At 37.4% G+C, this 24000-nt stretch overlaps 2 protein-coding genes across 5 annotated transcripts in view; one reads left to right on the top strand and one right to left on the bottom strand.

The window, feature by feature from the left end:
• The window catches only part of LOC106881344 (uncharacterized), a 52457-nt gene extending 38293 nt beyond the window's left edge, over positions 1-14164 (bottom strand). The window contains exons 1-5 of one of the 4 annotated variants that reach the window (XM_014931698.3): positions 13966-14164; positions 5255-5383; positions 4673-4862; positions 3025-3089; positions 30-109 (exon numbers count right to left, since the gene is read on the bottom strand). In XM_014931698.3, coding sequence (XP_014787184.1) covers positions 30-109; positions 3025-3089; positions 4673-4862; positions 5255-5331 — 412 coding nt within the window. In that variant the 5' untranslated portion in view covers positions 5332-5383; positions 13966-14164. Of the gene's footprint in view, positions 1-29; positions 110-3024; positions 3090-4672; positions 4863-5254; positions 5384-7102; positions 7455-13965 lie in introns of those variants that run through there. The other 3 variants (XM_014931699.3, XM_089338158.1, XM_089338159.1) reach the window with 3 other exon arrangements.
• Positions 14165-16577: 2413 nt separating this feature from the next.
• LOC106880242 (porphobilinogen deaminase) overlaps positions 16578-24000 on the top strand; it is a 19591-nt gene continuing 12168 nt past the window's right edge. The window contains exon 1 of the mRNA XM_089338160.1: positions 16578-16903. Within this exon, the coding sequence (XP_089194286.1) occupies positions 16772-16903 (132 nt within the window). The 5' untranslated portion in view covers positions 16578-16771. The remainder of the gene's footprint in view (positions 16904-24000) is intronic.

Raw genomic sequence — 24000 nt, 5'->3', positions numbered from 1 at the left:
ACACATGCATACACAGCCATTCAACTAACCTGGTGAGTCCCATCCAGAGTAGCTTCTAACAAGAGCGGAGTTGTTTGTTGAATGATACCTTGGTGGTTTGGAATAAAGTCTGAAAGCATGTACAATGAATAAATAAATAAATGGTCAATTGTTAGAGGAATCTGAGGATGTTGATCATTCCATGAAAAATATTCATGAAATCTTGTATTACATATTGTGAATGGGAAATAATATATATATCTCGCTTTCATAATCGGTTTGCAAGATTCTTATGTGAACTTATATGTTGAAACAGATTTTGTTGTAGCTCAAGAGAGTCATCATCGTCATCGCCGCCGCCACCACTTCCGCCACCATCATCATTTAATGTTCACTTTCCATGCTAGCATGGATTCAATGGTCTGACAGGATCCAGCGAGCCAGAGGACTGTGCCAAGTTCTTCTAATTATGACAACACTAAACACATGCAATAGTTTAATTTCACTTCTTTCATCATTATTAATCAATTTGTTAACATTTAATCAATTAACTAATAAAATACTCTATAGGTACTTTGGAGAAAGGGGCTAAGTCAATTATATTGACCCCTACTGCTCAACTTTAATAATATTAAATGAAGTGAAATAGAACCAATGCATGTCTTTATCAGTGGCATAATGACCTTCCCAAGATGCAACAAAATACAACTGCATTGGTGTGGTCATATGATGTGTATGGACAATGACAGCTGTGTAAAGAAGTGTTAATCTCTAACAGTGGAGGGAACCTGTGGAAAAGTTAGACCCTGGAGGACATAGGATGTGGTGAAGCATGATCTTCAAATGTTGGGCCTCATGGAAGCAATGACTAGTGACCAAGACCTAGCAATATATTGTGCTTGAGAAGACCTGTCATGCCAAGTGAAATCATAGTTGTGGCCGATGCCAGTGTCATGTAGCTGGTACTCATGCCAGTGGCACATAAAAAGCACCCTTTGAGCACGGCCTTATGGAGGCAATGTGGCTGATGTTGGTTAACTAGCACCTTGCACCAGTGTCACCTAACTAGCACCTTTCAAGTGATGTGCCTCACAGAGGCAATGACAAATGACCAAGACCTTTGGCAATATGCCATGCTTGAGTAGAAGCCCCATCAAGCCAAGTGAAATCATAATCGTGGCAGATACTGGTGTCATGCAACTGGCACATAAAAAGCACCCATTACACACTCAGGGTGGTTGGTGTTAGGAAGTGCATCCAGCTATAGAAACCATGCCAAATCAGACAGGAGTGTGTGCAGCCCATCAGCTTGCCAGCACTGGTCAAACCATCCAACCCATGCCAGCATGGACAAGAGATGTTAAATGATGATGATGACGATGATGTGTGATACACACATCATCGTCATCAGCAGCAGCATCATTTGATATCCTCTTTCTATGCTAGCATGGACTGGAGGGTTCCACTGGAACTGGCAAGCCAGAAGACTACACCACTCCCTGCTGTCTGCTTTGGCATGGTTTCTATCACTGGATGCTCTTCTTAATGCCAACCACTTTACTGAGTGTACTGAGTGCTTTATTATGTGGCACCAGCAACAGTGAATGAGGTCAGTAAGTAACTTACAAAACAAGATCCCTCAACGGAGGGGGAGATAAGTAGTATTGACAGACAGAAAAAAAGAGTCTTGCATTAAAGGAGAAACATGGCTGCCTCGAGTAGAGAGAGAGAGAGAGAGAGAGAAGATGGGATGGGAAGGTGGGTGGGAGTGAGTGAGCGGACAGGGGATTGGGGAGGTGAGCTTATAAAATTGCAAAAGGAGAGTGGTAGATGGAGGGAGCAGGGAACATCTACCAAATCATCTAACAAGGCTCTGGTCAACCCAACACTATAGCACAAGACAATTGTCCAAATTACTACACAGTGGAATTGAACCTGAGACAACATGGTTGGAAAGCAAGCTTCTCAACCAAAGATCCACAGCTGTACTTTTGGCCATGCTTGATTATTTTTTTTTCCAGCAGGTTAAGCAATAACCCAATTACTACATGTGTTTACCAAATGTTGTCTGAAGGAATGTTTGGTATTAGGAATAGCTGCATTATTTACATAACTATATGGATTTTAGACAAATCTAGAAAGTGGAAAAGAACAGTGGAAAATTGTATAAAAACAAAACAAATTTATTTTGAATTTCTTTTCTATTTGGAATGAGGTTCTCCTTTAGCTATTATTTAACCTATTTTGCTTTGGTATACTTTAGCAAAACATCTTCACTTTTATGACAGTAACTATACTTCAACAAATTATGAAACCATTCACTAAAGCCCAAATTAGCTTAGTTGAGAGAGTACAAGACTGAGATCTAAAGGTCCTTAGTTCAATCTTGGATTTCAGCATACTGAAGATCTGTTTTGTTCTTGAAATTATCTTTTACTTGTTTCACCCATTGGACTGTGTTCATGCTGGAGTACTGCCTTCAAGTGTTTTAATTTAACAGACTAACCCCAGTACTTATTTTTTAAGTCTGGTACTTATGCTAATGTTCTCTTCTGCCAAACTGTTAAACTACAAGAATGTAAACAAAACAACACTGGTTCCCAAGTGGTGGAGAGTAGGACAAACACACACACGCATATATATATATGTATGTACATAAAGACATGACTGGATTCCACATAGTTTTCATCTACCAAATTCACTCTCAAGGTATTGGCTGGCAATCCAGAGATATAATAGACATTTGCCCAAGGTGCCACACAGTGGGACTGAAGCCAAAACCATGTAGCTGTAAAGCAAGCGTCTTAGCCACGTAGCCAGGCCTGCACAAAAATTTCTATAGTTTCACTTACTTAGGGAAGCAGATAGAAAGGGAAGTTTTTCAGTTACATGTATACATATCACTACACAATCATCAATATAATAAGATGTAATTCTTCTATTTGAATATTTAAATCTTTCAAATATCTGCTTAAGAAACAAACAGTTTAAAATCAAGGAATGCTTTCAGAAAGTAAAATGGATAGAAAACATAACAATACAAACCTTTTCTTAGATTGATTTAGCAGAGTCTTTTGTTTCAACCTGTTCTGTTTCTGCTGTTTCTGGTACTGCAAATAAAAATTGCATCTGTATAAAAATATATACATGTGTAGGTCTATCTGCATGTGTGTGTGCGTGTGTGTGTGCATGTAAACATACAATGTGTGCATACAAAGACAAGTATCTATACAATATTCTTGTGATACTGTGTGTTTGCATGTACATATATACAAACACACACACACACACACACATTTGTATGCATACTATATGTTTGTGATTGTGTGTGCATATACACATACAAACACGTGCATGTGTACTACATTTTTGTGATATTGTGTGTATGTGTGTGTGTGTGTGTGTGTGTGTGTGTGTGCACATGCACATATACAGTAATACCTCCCTTTACAAGGACCGGCTTTATGAGACCCCCGGATTTACGAGTTTTATTTTTCAAGTACAAGATCCAAATTTTGAACAGAGTGCAAAAGTTTCTACTACCATAACAAATGCTTCTGCGTGTTACTGAGAAATTTATAGAGAGTGAAAAAAGCTTCTTCTACGCAAACAATTTTAGACTTGTTTTTTAAAAGAAGTCTACAAGTCTGTCTACGAGTGCTTGTGAATCGGCGATAGCATCTACAAGTGATGGTGTGTGCAAGTCTAGTGCGAGTGAAAGTGATTCGGAAAGTGATTCGGAAAATGATAATAATAATATTTTTTATCATAAATCATCTTCACATTCTTTTTACTTTACATAAAATATTCTTTACATTCTACTATTGTTTTATTGGCATTTATTTATGAGTATTATGAATTTTGTCGGTAAAATATTTTTCTGGGAATGACTTATAATTTCTGACTATGGAAAATTATTGCTCTGCTTTACGAGATTTACAAGACTTGCATATAGAGGCATTACTGTACATACACAAACATACAAAACGCACATATCTGATTGCATGCTATATATTTATGATTGTGTGTGTGTGTATGTAAACAGAGAGAAGACTGCGGTATTGGTATTGCATGCATCAACCACTAATCATACACACGTGCATGTGTGAGTGTGCATGTCTGCATGTCTTTCTGTGTATGCATGTGTTCAAAATGATATGTTTATACAAAACAAATTCCATAAAAATAATGTGTTGACATTTTTTTTTCCTTTTTCAACAAGTATGGATGCTCATTAATTTTGTTACAAATACCAATCATATTCTGCAATATTTTTACTCTCTCCTCCACCACCATCTCACTTCTCTCACTCTGGTTTGCCTCCACCTACTCTCCTCTCTCTCACCCTCTTGTTCTAGTTCTCTTTCTTCACTCTCTCTTGTCACATTATTTGATTTATAAACAATACATATCCATATATACAAGTCTCTTCAAGGTTTTGGTTCAAAAGACAGATGAAAATCCATGTAAAAAGAATAGATATATATATAATGAGCTTCTTTTGGTTTCTATTTACCAAGTTTACATGCAAGGCTTTGGTCAGCCCAGGGTTATAATAGAAGACACTTGCCCAAAATTTCATACAGCGAGACTGAACTGGAAACCATGTGGTCGGGAAGCAAACTTCTTAGCCACACAGCCACGCCTGCACTTATAGATGCAAAAATAAGAAAAAAGAAACTAAATTTAATACCTGAGGAACAGAAGCTTCTTCAGCTAAACCAACAATCTGACCTAAGTTGTCATCTGAAGAACTGTCAGCCTGCCTTGGAGATGCAACCTCACCATCAGAATCTAGCCACCAAAATTCCTGCCCTCTGGATTTGTGACTGACACGTTGTGTTCTGCTCTGTGGTTCACCATAGCGGAACCGAGAAATATATCTGGGGAAAAAAAAAAGGTACAAACACACATACAGGTATATAAACTGCTAAGAAAACAATCTGCTGAAACAAATTTTGGTTCCTTATACTACTATTTGATGGTGATGGTGGTGGTGGTGATGATGATGATGATGATGAGGAGGAGGAGGAGGAGGGTGGGGTGAAAGTGGAAAGTGGTAATGAGATAGCATAAGACCTAATAGCTTTTCACTATAAGATGACACAGCAAGACCATGAAGTAAAATAGTGTTAGACCTGAGAGTAAGATACATTAAGACTAAAGAAAATTATAACATTAGACCAGATGATAAGAGTGTGTTAAACCAGAAAATAAGATGATAGTAAGATGGTGTTAGAAGAGAGACGAAGACAAAGTAAGACCGAGAAATTACCTTGACAAAACAGAACCACGCAAAACAGTATCTTCATCATCATGAGCAGATTCTTTATCTTCTTCTTCATCAAACATCCTGCTTAAATGTCTTGTTTGATTAGATCATCTGGAGCAAGTTCTCAAATGTCTGTAAAGAAAATTACCAACAGGATCACACAGACATAGTAGAGTCAAACCACAGTAGAGATAACCACAAGCATGTACAAAGCGATTAGTATGTAGGAAATGGTTCAAAACCAGTTTGATACAAAAGTTTCTAACTCCAGATGAAAATGTTCTTGAATAAAACAGATAATTCAATTTCAACAAAGCATCTGTAAGTGATATTGCTAAAACACTATCATTCTGATAGAAGGGAAAGAGCACATAGCTCACACACTGGCACTCTATCAGTTATGAAAATGAGTGTTCCAGGTGGTCCAATCAACGGAACAGCCTGCTCATGAAATTAACATGCAAGTGGCTGAGCACTCCACAGACACGTGTACCCTTAACATAGTTCTCAGAGAGATTCAGCAGGACACAGAATGTGACAAGGCTGGCCCTATGAATTACAGGTACAACTCATGTTTGCCAGGTGAGTGGACTGGAGTAACATGAAATAAAATGTCTTGCTCAAAGAATCAACATGCAGCCAGGAATCAAACTCACAACCTTACAATGATGAGCTGAATACTCTAACCACTAAGCCACATGCCTTCACACAGCTAACTATTATATATATATATATAATAGGAGCACCACCTTTAGTCGAACAAATCAACCCCAGGGCTTATTCTTTGTAAGCCTAGTACTTATTCTATAGATGGTATATACATGCATATATACATACACACATATAGAGAGAAAGCTATATATAGGTAAATATAAAAATATATACATATATGTATATACATGTACATACATACATACATACATATATGTGTGTGTGTGTGTGTGTGTACATATATTTCTATCTCTTATCTTTTATGCTGGAGTACAAGCTTGAAGGCTTTTAATCAAATGGATTGAACCCAGTACTTATTTATAAGCTTGGTACTTATTCTATTGTCACCCAGTTGTAAACAAACCAACACCTGTTATCAAGCGGTGGCGTAGGACAAACACTAACAAATATACACAGTCATAAGGTGTTGGTCGACCCAGGGCTATAGTAGAAGACACTTGTTTAAGGTGCCACTCCATGGAAATGAACCTGGAACCATGTGGTTATAAACACATCCAACCCAAGCAAATTGTGCAAAATAAACAAAATGTTTTTTAAAATCTTGACCGTAACAATCGGAAGGAAAACGTAAAAACGCGAAAAGCAATGGATATCGGAACGTGAGCGAAACAATGCAAGGGAGATAACTCTAAATAACTGATCAAGATATTTTGAAAATGACACTATTATTACGATATCACACATTTACAGGACATCATACGATGAACCAACGATAGAACCTTTGCATGGACGATCGATTTGCTTGAAATAGCGACTAAAACTCCTTTTAATCACACCCCACCGTCTAAAATATGGAAGAGAACACATTGGGTGACATAGTTTTATATATCTAAAAAGTACGATTGCTCTTGGCGGGAATGTCTTTACAAAAAGGTTTGCTTAATCAAGTTTGATCCAACAACTATGTGACACTAAATATTTCTTTCAAATATTACAATATTTAATTCCTTAATATTGTCAACATGCATATTACGTCGATTACGACACCAATGAAGAAACAAAATATAGATTCTCCTGGTCGAGGCTTTGCAAGTTTCTTTAAATTTTCCGTACAACTGCCTTGAAATTAAACTCTCATTTTCAGTAAATCTGACACCCACCCCCCATATACACACATACCCAATGAGTCAAGGCATATTACACTGTGTAATACAATTTTTGTTCTTGGGTGGCAACTGTTATTTCCGTTTTGCTTATCCCCAGAAAGTATGAAAAATGGTGCGAAGACCTGTTGAGGCAAGTGAAATCGAAATCAAATCAAATTCGCAAATTCGATGACTGGCACCCGTGCCAGCAGAGCGATAAGTGCACCATCTGAGCGTGATCGCTGCCAGAGCAGCTGACTGGCTTCCGTGCCGGTGGCACGTAAAAAGCACCATTCGAACATGATCGTTACCAGCATCGCCGTACTGGCACTCATAACCTCACAATCGTAAGCTCGACGCTCTAACCACTGAGCCATACGCCTTCACATTCATTAAGTATGCTAATGCAAACCTAGAAAAGATTATCTACAGGAATACTTTTTTTTTTTTTTTAATTTAAACGTTAGTAAGCCAAAATGAAATTCATCAACCATGATAATATCAAGGAGAGGTATGATTCAAGGGAGGCAACTCGAGTACCGTTGAACCTATGACGTTGACTCTCTTTCATACCGTAAATATCTATTAAGCTTTATTATATTTTAGGTTTGTATTAGCATACTTAATGAATGTGAAGGCGTATGGCTCAGTGGTTAGAGCGTCGAGCTTACGATTGTGAGATTATGAGTTCGAATCCTGGACCGGGCTGCGTGTTGTGTCCTTGAGCAAGACACTTTATTTCACGTTGCTCCAGTTCACTCAGCTGTAGAAATGAGTTGCGACATCACAGGTGCCAAGCTGTATCGACCTTTGCCTTTCCCTTGGATCACACTGGTGGCGTGGAGAGGGGAGGCAGGTCAACAACATTGCCCGGACTTGTTCCTGGGAGGGTAACTTTCTCGGTGCAATCCCATGGTCAGTCATGACCGAGGGGGGGGGGGTCTTAGAAATGCATGGGACATTAAAGAATATGAACTGGTATTAATCATAAAAGTATATTTTGAGAAGGAAAGAAAAACAACGCCAATATTAGTTAATATTTCGTCAGTCTTTATATTCTGAGTTCAAATTCCATCAAGGTTGTTTTGTCTTGCAAGCTTTTGGGGTCATTAGAATAAGTACCAGCTGAACACTGGCATCAATGTAACCAACTAACCCCCTCCCCCAAAATTTCAGGACTTGTGCATATGGTTGAAGGGTGGTAGATTGGTAGAATCATAACAGTATAAATTTTATTTTTTTAATGCTTTGCAGTATTTTTTCTGGTCTTTTACATTCTGAGTTCAAATCCTACCAAGATCAACCTTGCCTTTTATTGACTTCTCAGAGGTCAATAAAATAAAGCACTAAAACAGCAAGCTGGCAGAATTAACACACCAGACTTAGCAGCATTTAACCTGTTTTAACGTTCTGAGTTCCAATTCCACTGAAGTTGACTTTGCCTCTCATCCTTTTGAGGTCAATAAAATAAGTACCAGTTAAGTACTGAGGGGATCAATGTAATTGACTTACACTCTCCCTTGAAATTGCTGGCCTTGTGCCAAAATTTGAAACTAATAATATAAAGTAACTGTCAAGTATTGAAGTTGATGATAATAATTTACACTTTCCCCTCAAAATTGCTGGCATTTTCCTAAATTAGAAATAATCATAACTATCATTATCATTATTATTATTATTATTATTATCATTATTATCATTATCATTATTATTATGGTTGAGAGAGCAGTGCATTCCATCAAAGTGACATTGAGGTACAAATATACAAAGCCTAATATACTCAACATGATTACCCATCTGATAAGGGTACACTAGGCACATGCATCACCATCATATGTGTGCGACATGGTGAGCTCATATCAAGATAAACAGTGCATGACCTTGTAGGTGGGGCCCAGTTTGAATTTTCATCAGGTTGAGTAGCCCATCCTGCTCAAAAGGTCCCAGAATAAGGTTTGTTTAAGGATGATGAACAAAACACCCATGTTTCCTGAAGTGAATTATTCAAACCCCAAAGAATTCTTCTCTACACATGGCTATGATGCTCCTCCACTACTTCTACTCACGATCAGAGATGCACATATTGCCAGCCACTAAGTGGTTAAGATCAAGTGGTTAAGGTCAAGCAACTGACAAGTAAATCTGTGGTATTGAGCAGAATATTTGCTGTAGCCCATCTTTTATACAAAGACAAAACATGTTTATTATTATCATTGTTATTAAGGTGGTGGATAGCAGAATCATGGGAACAATGGGAAAATGCCTTGCATTTCTTCCATCATTTTATGTTCTGGTTTCAAAGGCCAACTTTATTTATCATCCCTCCAGGGTTGATAAAATAAAGTATCAGTCATGACAGCATCCCTTTAAATGGCTGGCTTTGTACTGCCTAAATTAGAAACAATTATTGTCATTATTATTAGGGTGATGTAAGATGGTGAGCTATTAAAATCATTAGAACACTGGACAAAATGCTTAGTGGTATATCATTCATCTTTATGTTATGAGTTGAAATTCCACTGATGTCAACCTTGCTTTCATCCTTGTGAGGTCAAAAAACAAGTACCAGTTGAGCAATGGAATCGATGTAATCAACTTCCCTACCCATCAAAATTGCTGAACTTGTACCAAAATAAGAAAAGATTATTTGGTGCCACATAACAGACAACTAGCACACTGAAAAGTGGTTGGTGTTAGGAAGAGCATCAAGCCATAGAAATTATGCTAAAACTGATGGCTGGAGCCTGGTGCAGCCCTCTGGCTTGCCAGTTCCTGTCAAACCATCCAACCCATGCTAGCATGGAAAACAGATGTTAAATTAAAATAGTTGGAGTACAGAAACAAAATGCCTTATGGCATTTGCTTTAACTTTTCGCATTCTGTGTTCAAATTAAACTAATTCAAAGGGTGTTAGTGGTATCGACGAATTCATGCGCCTCAACATTATTATTGCCCTTGTGTCTACATCCCAAACAAATTATTGACAAAATGAATTACCAGACAAGTACTGGAGTCAATGGAAACAACTAAACCCCTCCTCTCAAAATGTCTTGCTCTGTGCCTAAATCAGAAACAACAACTGCTGCCACTGCCACCACCACTACCACAACTACTGCCATTTGATAAACCCCTCCCCCTAAAATTGCTGGCCTTGTATCAAAATTTGAAAGAATTATTATTACACTAATTCAAATGCTGTTAGTGGTGTCAACTAATTCACTCTCCTCAAAATTGTTGGCCTTTGCCAAAGATATTCCAGTCATTCCTTTCCCATCTTATTTCTTGACATAGTGCATCTATACATTATCCCTTGTATCCTTCCTTTTTCAAAACAGGGTATTATTTGAAGATAATTTGGCTGCTATTTCTAGCAAGCTGAGAGACCACATAATTATCATGATGTCTATAATAATAATAATGATGATGATAATCCTTTCTACTATAGACACAAGACCTAAAATTTGGGGGAAGGGGTTAAGTCGATTACATTGACCCCAGTACTCAACTGGTACTTATCCCGAATGGATGAAAGGCAAAGTCAACCTTGGCAGAATTTGAAGTCAGAACATAAAGATGGACGAAATACCACTAAGCATTTTGCCCAGCATGCTAATGTTTTTACCAGCTCAGGTCTCTCAGTTTGCTAGAAACAGCAACCAAATTATCTTGGGCAATACATCAGTTCAGTCAAAGCTGAACAACTATAATAATATACTACTATCAATAATATCACCTCTACTCTATTAATATTAGTATCAGTACATTTACTCTGTTCTGAACTCACTAACATCTAGCGTATGTCACATGTATGTAGGAATTTAAACATTCCATGTGTAAAAATTAATAACCATAATTGAAAATGGGTTTGTCATCAACATTCCTTAATCAGCAGAGCTATAACAAAAGAAAACTTATGATACTATGAATAGTAAATGTGCAAAACAAGTGGAGGACAGGGTGGTAGGTGGTGATAATGATGATGATGACAATGGTTGCAATAATTATAATGAGGTAGAAGAGGAGAACAAATAAAAAGGAAAAAAGAATTTTTTTTTTTTTACTTTTCAGTAGGCAGCTGGAAATTTTATAAGGATGCAAGTATAGACAATTGAAATGACTGCTATACATTATAAATCGCTAATTTTTTTAATTCAAAACACTGAAACACAAAATAATGAAACTAAATTCTGTGCCTAACTATATATCTGCCAAATCTCATTGGACCTCTACGTTTCTGTAACAAATACTGACCAATCATCTCTCTATTTACATCTATGAACATTGACCAATCACTTCTCTCTGTATCTCTATAATAATACTAATTACCTCTCTGTACATCTATATGTTAATACTAAACAACTATCTCTCCCTATATTACTTTTCTCTATTTGCATCATTAACTGATCATCTCTTTCACAATAACCCTCAATTATTGAGTATAAAGACACATTACTTCATTCCTACCAATGACTAACCCTTTATAAAACTCAAATAAGACATACAATGGAGTACTTACTTCACCTACATCTGGAATGGTGCTGCAACAACACTCAAACAAGCATCTTAGATTGCATCTCAAAAAAGGTCACCTGACTAACTGGCATCAAATCACTCACCATCACACTCCAGCCTCTGGCCTACAATTATGCTGTCTCTTTTTCTACTGCTACTAAATGACCACTATACCTAAGAGCTGAGTAGTCATGCAACTACCTCCACTCAGGTATACCCATCTCACTCATCTCTTTTCCTTATCACTTATATTGTATCCCCTCTCCATCTCCAGAGCCCTCACTAACCACTATAGCCAGTACATTCTCTCCCAAGATCATCCCTCTGAAATTCTCTTTGACTTTTTTTCCCCTTTTTTTTCTTGCAGCTATCAATTTACAACTATTGAAGAGGACTATTAACAGCCTTATCACCAGTTTCTGAAGAACATCAAAGCCACATCCATACTAGTAGTCATCTCTACAGCACACATCAGTTGAAACCCTTCACATCCAGCTGCTCTCTCAACTCAGTAGGCAGCTGGAAATTTTATAAGGGTGCAAGTATAGACAATTGAAATGACTGTTATACATTATAAATCACTAATTGGACATGGTGCCCATTTCTCCCAACCATGTTAAACTACACTTCTTCAACATGATTTACAAACAGGGATTCAGTTCCCTGAATTTCTTCCATTTTTTATTTTAACCAAGCTTTCTTCTACTTTCAAGCCTGGTCTATTTGTTTGAGCATTTATGAATGTTTATCAGACGTGGTGGTTGTAATATTCAGTTTTCCATTCCAGTTTACAATTCTTTTAATACTTTCTGATCGTTAATAATTTGTCTTTGCTGGTTAATTTGATTGCCTTTTCCTGCAAGAGGACAAATTTGTTTATCTGGGTAACAGCTGGAATAATTATTTGATTCACTATCATACCAACGTTAAGTATATTTTATAGAGAAAAAAAAACACTAGAGCTGTAGTTTAGCCAGTTCGAATTTATATGGAACCAATGGACTAAGATGAATAGCAGAAACTTTGTATGTACCCAGCATTTATTTGTCTTTTCCCCCATTCGATTATCTCAGAATTCGACATCCTAAAGTGACAAGATTTTAAGAATGTTTGTATTCTTTATTACTTTAGCATCAAACATGCACCTGATACAGCTACTAAGTAACCTTACTTTGGGACCATCCAGACCGCTGGTAGAGGGTTGTTACTGCCTAAATGTCATTTCTAAAATGGCATTTAAACCATTCTTTTGATTATTATCTCTTTTGACATTAATCAAAAGAATGGTCTAAATGCCATTTAAAAATTTTTAGAAACAGCTGATACCTCTTAACACTAAACCTTGAGATCACTCTACCTCCACACTCAGACTAACGATAAAGGAAAATACGAACAAGCATCTATACATCCTTAATATTAAGACAAAAATGTACTTAAAGGCATGTTTTAAAGCTTACGATTAACAGGTGCGTTCTCTATGCTTGACGGTCCATACACACTCCACCTAACTTCCCTTACATGAATGAATGAAGAATGTCAACAAACTTTTGAAACCACTTCGGAGAGTGGGTGAGAATAAAGCTTTACTTAAGTCGTACATCCATGAAAACGAGTTTTAGTACTTAACGAGTAGAATGTGTACACTCTGAAGTCCACCATTACATTTCCAAGTGGCATGTGTACACTCTGAAGTTGAGTATGTATCCACTGAAGTAGCATGTGTACACACCTGAAGTCGCATGTGTACGTATTGAAATCGAGTATGCACACTAAAGTTGCTTCTGTATATTTTGATTTGCACGAGCGCATTCTAAAATCGAGAGTCCACGCTCTATATTCGATTGTTTTCACAAAAATGTCCATCTCATTATTCATTTTTTTAAATGCGTTTCTATAATTTTTTTTAAATACTCATTAGTAGCTTGATCTATGCATATTAGAGATGAATCAACAAGTTTCTGATGCATTCAATTAGTTACTTTCGCTTATTTACCCAGTATAATTAATATATCTAGCTTTAAAAATCCAGCTATCTAAATGTGTATTCGTTTGTTTTGTTGTACGGCAGAGTCCGTTTTACTTTTTATCTTAATCATTCTGGTGTGTATTTTTGTTAATTAGCATCATGAAAACTCGCCGTTAAAATACAACACTGCAGAAGTCATGGAATTCCCTTATCTGTATCCGTATTGGACCATACTAATACGATATAATCATTCATGCTTTAATAAACTCTTTAACATGGAAATTCCACCACAATATTCCGTGATCTAGCTTCACCACGCACACAACTAACAAGTTAAAACATGTTTTTACTATTGCTAAAGAAATGAAAGAAAATGGAATCTTATTTTATATGTTAATTTAACGCATATAAGAACTTACTTATAAAAATTTTGTTCCTTTTCTCTCTTAACTGATCGATTGACCATGCTTAGAAAGTAATCTTATCAAATCAGTACAAATATACACAGTAAGAAATATTTTCAAATTCGCGTATTTCGTGCGCCATGAACTTTTCTTGGAGAAAGTAGTAGTTACAAAAATCGAAATGTGAACGCTGAAAAAAAAAACATTAAGCAGTACAGTAACGATACGAAACGAACAATTTTTATTTTTTAGGTAACTTCGTTTCTGAAATAGCAATGTAAACAGCGTTGTTATTATTATTTAACACCAGATATGTTCTAACAGAGCAAACCTATAATCAAAATAATTCCAGTTATAATCATCCCATCTTTTTAAGAGTATCTAAAACTAATACAGTCTAAAGTATATATTTTTTTAAAGTCGATAGGGCATGATTTGAGGGAGATTTGGCTTCTATTTCTGACAGGGTGAGTAATCATGTAAAGGTTCCCTCATTGTCAATGTTAAATAAAATACTGAGATCTCGACGAGCTGAAAATGCGGCCTGGCTTAAGAATGAAGCTAATTAACTAATGCTCTTGGAAAAGGATTGATAGTTAATTAATTGATTCATTCACATTTTTATACATTTGTAGCTTCTTTATAAGTCGAAATATTGATTTTGTGATTTGTTTCCAGAAACATAATATCTAAGGTTTAAAACATGTAATTCAGGAAGAAAATCTTTTCGAAAAATATCAGAAAATGTTGCGCATAATTCAAACAAAAATTAGCTGAGAGTGGCATGTATTTGAACAACATAGGCAAATGCGGGTATATCAAATACCATACAACATAAATTCTTGATTTTTTTTACAGTTAACTCCGACTCGACATTTGTCACAGTTAGCAAATGGCAATTAAGACCAGCTCCACTTGAGAAAGGGAGATAATCTCAAGAGTCAAGAATTTTCTCCAAAATTGACATGCCCTTAAGGAAAAAGATAGGCTTATTGTCTGCAAATAAGAGGACTGTCGTGGATTCGTGTTTCTACCTCAATAAATGTCATCACCATGACAGTTGTCCAAACCTATCTCCAGCAGCCAAAGGACGGGATCTTTCTGATTTGGCGGGCGCCACTTTTTATTTATGTTTTATTTAGTGTGTTTTCTCCCGAAACACTTTAAAACTTCATATACTTGTATATTTTGTCTTATAGAACAAAGAAAAAAATTTATATTCGAAGTTATTTCATGTTAAAAGTTGTCGTATTTCGGTAATTTCAACCAATCACTAACGTCTATTGAGGTGAAAACAATTACTGCTGTGGAATGTAGACAACACGTTCTAGCGGTGTAATGGGATCTTTTCCCTTGAATAAAATTAGTGCCGTTGTTTGTCAACAACAACTATCGGCGGTACTGTTATTTATGATATCATTCGTGCGTTTGTACTGGTTTCAGCTTTAGGGTTTTAGAGTTCGGGTTTTAGAGTTAGGGTTAGGGTTCGGGTTATGAGTATTTTTGCCAAAGCTTTCAGAGCTTAGATCAACAGTAGCCATCCTCTAGTTTATGAAAAAAATACAAAAATCCTTGTATAGAACTGTGCGCTTCACAGTTCCAGCGACGCGGTGTTTGGCTATTGTGCACGTGCTCAAATGTTCGAGATAGGAAGCTTCACGCTAGGTAGAGAGAGCACTGCGTGAACGATAGTTCCGACCCCGGTGTTCCGGTGAAAGGTAGTGTTTCTTTTTTACTCCGCATGTGTTGTGCTTAAAGGCGTGTTTATATTCTTGAATATGATAAAGTGTAGAATTAGATTGGCATAAGGCCAGCAGATTTCGGCGAAGAATAAGTCGATTACATCAACTGCAGTGATCAACAGGTCTTTATTTTATCAACCCCGAAAAAATGAAAGGCGAAGTCGACCTCGGCGGAATTTGAACTCAAAACGTAAAGATGGACGAAATGCCGCTAATCATTTTGCCCGGGGCGGGAATGAATCTGCCAGGTCGTCGCCCTAACATTATATCATATCACCTTCACATATTAGTCATTTCAATTAAACTGTACCATCATCATCCTGTGTCCGTTCTACTGCAACAATAAGGTATCAATGACTCTACCACCTTCACCATCTGGGAACATCCGTCTCCCCTCTCCCAGCCCTTTCTTACACCATTTCTCGTTTCTGCAACCTTTGACTTAGTTTTCTACCTAATATTTCCACCCCGACATTGTATCACCCAAACCACAGTACCTCTGTAATCATTAATAACCTTGAAGTGTTCGCAGTGAACAACCTTTGCAAGCTAAACTGAATGGTTGAAGAGGCCTGAGACACGCCCCTTTTCTTCTGCATGCTAATAATTTTTTTAATGTATGCATGCATGTATGTATGTATGTATGTATGCATGCATGTAGGTATGTATGTGTGTGTGAGAGAGAGAGGGGGAGAGATAGAAAGAGAGAGAGAAAGGGGTGAAGATAGAGTGTATGTGTGCCTGTAAGAGTATATATATATATATATATGTGTGTGTGTATGTATGTATATATGTGTGTATGTGTATATATATATATATATATATATATATATATATATATATATATATGTATATCAGTGTCTGTATGTGCATATGTGTGTGTATGCACGCGTAACTTTGGAATCTGTTTCTGCCATCAAATATATAATATGAATATAATTGTAAATAATAGACGATAGAAAGAAAAATGAAATTTATTGCTGCATTTGACGTGATGGGGCAACTTGGCTTAGAAATCAAATGTCAGTTACATCACCACTACAGCGAAATTAACTAGCGCTACTTATTGTCACTAGTTTATGTTAAAGGTAACGTCTATAATAACGACACCGGTTAGTGAAGACAGCATGGCAGATCTACCATCACATGGTTGTCGGCAACCTTCTACCGAATCATCTCGCGGTATTAAAGTCGGTTCCCGAAAAAGTCAAGTAAGAAACATTCTCTTTCTTTTGTAAATAGATATTATCCCCAACCTTGACATTTTTTTTCAGATATTTAATTCCAAAGTTCTAGTTTGCCGGTCTAGTAAATTAGTTGGTGACATCTCTGATTTCTAACTCACACAAACACGCGTATCTTCTCTTTCTCTGTGTGTAACATTATAATTATCGATATAAAGTTGAAAGAAAATTTTATAAAGTACTAATTTCGCTATTATTGAATATTTTCTTTTATTTGTAAGCTGAGATTGAAATTTTCTATCATATGAAATTTTCTATCATAATTTACTTTTGGGCCGGCCTATAAAAAAGAGTTTTTAAAGTATGCGAAGTATTTATTGGCCGGTGATTCTACTGAAGTGATCATTTCACACTTGGTTGATAATATCGATTTTCGATATGAGTGGATATTTTCTCGATCACAAAGGCTGAAAGTCAAGTTCGTTCCTGCTGTTGATTAAATCCAGTGAAAAACATATGCATAGCTTTTGATAATCTTCTGTATTTCGATATCAAATTTTAAACAATTGCACAAAATTTTCTACAACCGGTTTATGATCAACTATATACAAGCTGTCATATAACTTTTGTTTTTTTAAATTTGATATACCGAATATATAAATAAAATAGCACCCCAATAAAAATTAAACACATTAATTTCGTTTATATTTATTTTTTATAATTCTAACTTTAAATTTCAAAAACTCAAGGACTACCTAAGATTACATATACTCCATCTCCACCTTCGGTAATAATCTGCCGATACATGTTTTTTATTCTGTCTAATGTAATCACTAACTTGACTAAGCTCTCTCATTTTAACTGGGTATCATTGATTATCTCTACTCGAGTAGATTGCAGTGTTGCATTGATAAGGTTAAGATATAATCAGCAAGTATTAAGTAAGACAAGCTTTTCTGTTATCTTGATATGTTTTCTTTTAAGAAATCTGGTTATTTTAATAGTTGTTTTGTCCTGCAGTCATTTCGTCACTACAGGTGTCTCCGATCTATTTAATGAAGGGGAAACGTGATGTCTTATTCATACCTTTTCCCGATGGCTTTGGTTTGTGTTAGCAAAGATAGGTTGTTGCGATGTTTAGAAACGTTATCTCGGAATCGCCAAATCTGTATATAAACAATGGCTTAAGCAGCAGACTTTTATCTGTTTCAGGCATTGAAATGCAGCCATGCTAGGGCATCGCCTTCCCTAGTTCTAGTCGAACAAATCGACCCCAGTACTTGTGGGTTTTATTTATTTTTTTTTTTTTTGTATTTTTTTTATTTTTAAGTCTAGTACTTATTCTATCATTTTGGCCGAACCGCTAAACCACGGGACGTAAACATGCCAACGTCGGTTGTCAGTCAGTGGAGAGGGGTGACAAACAGACATACACACACACACACATAAACACACGACGAATTTCTACGCAGTTTCTGTCTACCAAATTTAATCACTAGGCATTGGTTGGCATAGAAGACACTTTCCCAAAGTGCCCTGCAGTGGGACTGAACCTGAAGCCACATAATTGCAAAGCAAGCTTCTTAACCACACAACCATGCCTAATTTTATATATGTAATATAGTAAGTTGAAAAAGCTCGGTGAACTCCCTCTACTAGTGGTTAGGATCTGAAAACAAACAAGAGATAACTCTAATAGGATCACTTGAACACTATCACCACAATAATTACCTTCGATTCTCCCCTCATTTACCATTCACTACATTCAACCATACCCAACCATCTCAACATTCACCCCTGTCTCCTCTCTAAATCATTTCTCACTCTACCCTCACACTTTCAGGGGAGAGGGTAAGTCGATTATTTCAACCCCAGTGCTCAGCTGGTACTTATTTTATTGACCCTGAAAGGATGAAAGGCAAAATTGGCCCCAGCAGAATTTGAACACGGAACTGAAGACATGAAATGCCTCTAAGCAACAATTTTGCCAACTTACTGCCTTTAATTTGGATAATATTACAACATGGAATTTGTATTGTACAACCAGAGGCAGTTTCAAGTGGGTTGGTGTCAAAAAGGTTAATCTGTTACCCAGTTGACATTATTTCCGAGTCCTCAGTCGCCTTTAACAGAGTCCACTGTATTATGAATATTTTAAGACCAGATCTCTGATTTGAGAGTAACTCAGTATTTTCTTGTTCTGCCTCCTACTGTTCTTCTTGCTCTGTCATATAAGGCTAAATCAATATCACTTCCTACAGTAGTAACACGTGTGATGTAGTTTCTTCTTGCCTTGTTCTCCAGCAGTTTCAGGGGCCCTGCAAAAGCATCATAAGTGTGGCCTTCCTCCTTTGATAGAACCATAAATATTTTTTTTTAATTTTAAATAGAGAACCATTTGAGCATTAGAGAGAATAGCTAGTAGTATTTGTTCCAGTGCTCTGAGTTTAAATTCTGCTGAGGTCAACTTTGCCATTTATCTTTTCGGAATTAATAAAGTACCAGTTCAGGACAGTGGATTGAAGGAATTCTTACGACATCAGGCAATTGTGCCTTATGGTATCTATCCTGGCTCTTTGCATTTTGAATTTTAAATTCCACCTCTATCACTGGCTTCCAGGTGGAAAAATATGGGTCCTCTAGGACCCTGTTAGCTATGATATGACTCTAACATGTGTCCTATGATGTGCCAATTGTAGCAGCTGTTCAGTTGCTTTTTTTGAAGAGATGAAGATTCTTTATTTTATTAGAACATTTAAATACAAACAAACAGGAAAAAAGAGAGATAAGAAAGAAAAAGAAAGAAGTGAGGTGGGGAGTAAAGAGATGGAGGTGGAATGGTTGATGGGCCACATACACCTGAACAGATGGTATGCCCAGCCACACCCTGCAGTAATGACCATGATGACATTGCCATGGAGAATGTCCAGCAACACTCACTGCAGCAACCACTCCACCTCGTGAAGCTCATTTCTCCAATGGTCTGTCATTACCTCTGTTTTACAGAGGAAATAAGTAGTACAGGATCCTAGAACACCTGACATCTTGGCAGGCCCCTTATTTATTGATTTTCCCCTCCTCCGTGTTACAGGTGGTGACACCCAGGTTTGCAGCTGATGCTGCAAGGTTGGAGCCGGAGAACAGGTTGCTGCATGTTACGTCCCTGACTACAGATCTGCTTGTCTCAAGTGGGAAGAGGGTTACCCTGTTGGATACTTACTGTTCCTGCAGTTGAGACAGGAAGCCAGCCATGTCAAAGCCCCAACTGCTTGGACAGAAAGAATGTTGTTAGGAAGAATACGACACAAGTAAATGTAAAGACCCAAATTTAATTATATGGCCATATACAAGGTCATCTTCGACTATCCCAAACAATAAATAGTTAGTGTCATTAAATCAACTTGATGAAGAATCTGGAGTAGTTGTTGACCTAGTGGTGACCTCACCAAAAGTTGGTCAGATGACAGCAACCTCGTTCAGTTAGAAATTTGCTAAACCTACATGCAATCTACTTAATCTCTCTGTAGAATTATTTACACAACTTATGTTATAGATCAGTTGTGGTAAGTAGCTTGCTTACCAGCTACATGGTTCCGGGTTCAGTCCCACTGCGTGGCACCTTGGCCAAGTGTTTTCTGCTATAGCCTTGGGCCGACCAAAGCCCCGTGAGTGGATTTGGTAGACGGCAACTGAAAGGAGCTTGTCATATATATATATATATGTGGGCCTCACCGAGGCGATGACTACTGACCGAGACCTTTGGAAATGTGCTGTGCGTGAGAAGACCCGGCAAGCCAAGTAAGATTGTTGCCAGTGCACCTGGACTGGCTCTTGTGCGGGTGGCACATGAGATGCACCATTTTGAGCATGGCCGTTGCCAGTACCGCCTGACTGGCTCCCGTAGGATTTTTGAGTGAGATCGTTGCCAGTGCCCCTGGACTGGCTTGTGCGGGTGGCACATAAAAGACACCATTTCGAGCGTGGCCGTTTTGGTGCGGGTGACACGTAAAAGCACCCACTACACTCTCTGAGTGGTTGGCGTTAGGAAGGGCATCCAGCTGTAGAAACTCTGCCAAATTAGATTGGAGCCTGGTGTTGCCATCCGGTTTCACCAGTCCTCAGTCAAATCGTCCAACCCATGCTAGCATGGAAAGCGGACGTTAAACGATGATGATGATGATGATATATATGTAGATATGTATATGTTTGTGTGTCTGTTTGTCCTCCCACCATTGCTTGACAACTGATGTTGGTGTGTTTACGTCCCCGTAACTTAGAGTTCAGCAAAACAGACCAATAAAATAAGTACTATGCTTACAAAGAATAAGTCCTGGGGTCAATTTGTTTGACTAAAGGTGGTGCTCCAGCATGGCTGCAGTCAAATGACTGAAACAAATAAAAGAATATATATGTGTGTGTCTAGGTATATATTTGTATGTATATGTTTATTATATATGTGTGTATATATCTTGTATATGCTCTGTGTGTGAGAAAGAGAGAGAGATTATATTTAACTCAGTGGTTAATTTTCAGTATGCTGATCCCTATAATAGAATGAATGTGAACCGTTTTATAAATAAATGTCAGTGTCACACTATCTATCTATTCAAATGACAGCAGACAAGGTTTACGGATTCTGTTCTGAAATGTGTTTGTGTGGCAATGGGAAAAGTAGGAGTTAAATACTCTTGTCTAATTTCAACAAGCCTGCTGAACTTTCACTTTATTTGCTAAATGCAAAGAACACTACTACCGCTGCCACCTTCACTGTAAATAAAGAAGAGAACAAGTTCAAACAAGACCTCTATGTGTTCACACTGCCTGCTAGAGATAGCCAGCAATCAAATCTCCATGAAATCATACCCTACTGTCATGAAAAAAAGAGGATCCTATTGGATAATATATTCCTAAATAAGATACAATGTAACTGAAGGAAAATATCTCTGAAAAGCTGTTCGGGACAGTGGATTGAAGGAATTCTTAGGACATCAAGCAAGTGTGCCTTATGGTATTTATCCTGACTTTTTGCATTTTGAATTTAAAATTCCACCTCTGTTACTAGCTTTCAGGGTGAAAGATATGGATCCTCCGGGGCCCTGTTAGCTATGATATGACTCTGATATGTGTCCTATGATGTGCCAATTGTAGCAGCTGTTCAGTTGCATCAATAACAGGAGCAGGCCTTGTACTTTTTTTTTTTTTTTTTTTTTGAAGAAATCATCATCATCATTGTTTAACGTCCGCTTTCCATGCTAGCATGGGTTGGACGATTTGACTGAGGACTGGTGTACCAGATGGCTACACCAGGCTCCAATCTGATTTGGCAGAGTTTCTACAGCAGGATGCCCTTCCTAACGTCAACCACTCCGAGAGTGTAGTGGGTGCTTTTACGTGCCACCGGCATGAAGGCCAGTCAGGCAGTGGGTTGCAGTGCAACTGTCTGGAAATGTGGTTTCTCCAGAGTTAAAATCTTCATTATTATCATCATGACCAATGAACCCATTAGCATTTAAACAAGCCATATCCAGCCCAAATATTCTACCTATTTTATGTTTAAACTGGCCAGATCTGGTCTGTCTCAAATCGTCCAACCCATGCTAGCATGGAAAACGGACGTTAAACGATGATGATGAGAGAGAGACACACACTCTCTCTCTCTCTCTCTCTCTCTCTCTCTCTCTCTCTCTCTCTCTCTCTCTCTCTCTCTCTCTCTCTCTCTCATATACTGCTTTTATTGGTGATGAAATTTGTACAATCAATTAATTAGGAACCCTCTAATTAATAGTTTAGTAACTTATAAATGAAGTCATATTAAATTAATATATGGTAAATAAATTATTAATATGGCAAATATCTGTACCATAATAGAGAAAGCTGCTTATTAATAAGTCTGTATTATTAATTATGTAGTAAATACTTCAGTTAAATAATTATCTCTTGATATGTGTGTAGGTCCCACATATGAATGCAGCACGTGATAATACCCTTACCACACCCTGGATATAACACTCTAATTGGGTATATAGGTGAATGTGGATTAAATATGTTTGTATGTAGTCTCTTGTTTAATTGGTGACCAAACTTCTGACATTTTTCTATACAGTTGACAGACATGTCTAGAGCACTAGACATCTGAGCCACTGCTGTTTAGTCTTCATCTGTAAGCCTCCACTCCACCTCACCACCTGCTGTCCATTAAAGGTGGCCTACAAACAGTTCACTGTCTGCTAGTCATGTTAGCGCTTTTTACTGGTAATTGCCATACATAGTTGTGTTATATGTTTACAATATTGTTTATTGTTTGCAACAATAACTCTTACCTGTTAGTTGTATGATTTTTTTAACTGGCTGGTTGGCTGGTTAGGTTTTGTGAAGTGGTTTGGCTGCCAGTCATTGTTCATTTATCTGTCTATCTATGTGTGTGTATGTGTGGCAATTATTGAGTGATGGCATCATTGATTACAGATTTGCAACAAACAGGGTATTCACTGGTTTACTGCAGTGAGAGTAACAAGGGAGTGTCTGTAGCTATGTACAGAACAAATATCACAAAGGACTTAATTTGAGTGCCTCCCCCACAGATATACTCTACTACAACTACTATTAATAATAATGATAATAATAATAATAATTTCTTCTATAGGCACAAGAGCCTGAAATTTTGGGGGAGGGAACTAGTCGATTACATCAACCCCAGTGTTTCACTGGTGCTTAATTTATTGACCCTGAAAGGATGAAAGCCAAAGTCAGCTTCGGTGGCATTTGAACTCAGAACATAAAGATGGACAAAATGCCGCTAAGCATTTTGCCCAGCATGCTAATGATTCTGCCAGCTTACTGCCTTAAAATGATAATGATAATAATAATAATAATAATAATAATAATAACTTCTTATAATAAGCACAGAACCAGGAATTTGGTAGGCGGGAACAGTTGATTAGATCAACCTCTGTACTTAACTAGTACTTTGTTTTATTGACCTCAGTAATATACTATAGGCGTAGGAGTGGCTGTGTGGTAAGTAGCTTGCTTATGAACCACATGGTTCCGGGTTCAGTCCCACTGCATGGCACCTTGGGCAAGTGTCTTTTACTATAGCCACAGGCCAACCAAAGCCTTGAGAG

Source organism: Octopus bimaculoides, chromosome 20, assembly GCF_046866305.1.
Source record: "Octopus bimaculoides isolate indiv1 chromosome 20, ASM4686630v1, whole genome shotgun sequence".
Lineage (NCBI taxonomy): Eukaryota > Metazoa > Mollusca > Cephalopoda > Octopoda > Octopodidae > Octopus > Octopus bimaculoides.
This window is presented reverse-complemented; position numbering and strand designations above follow the sequence as displayed.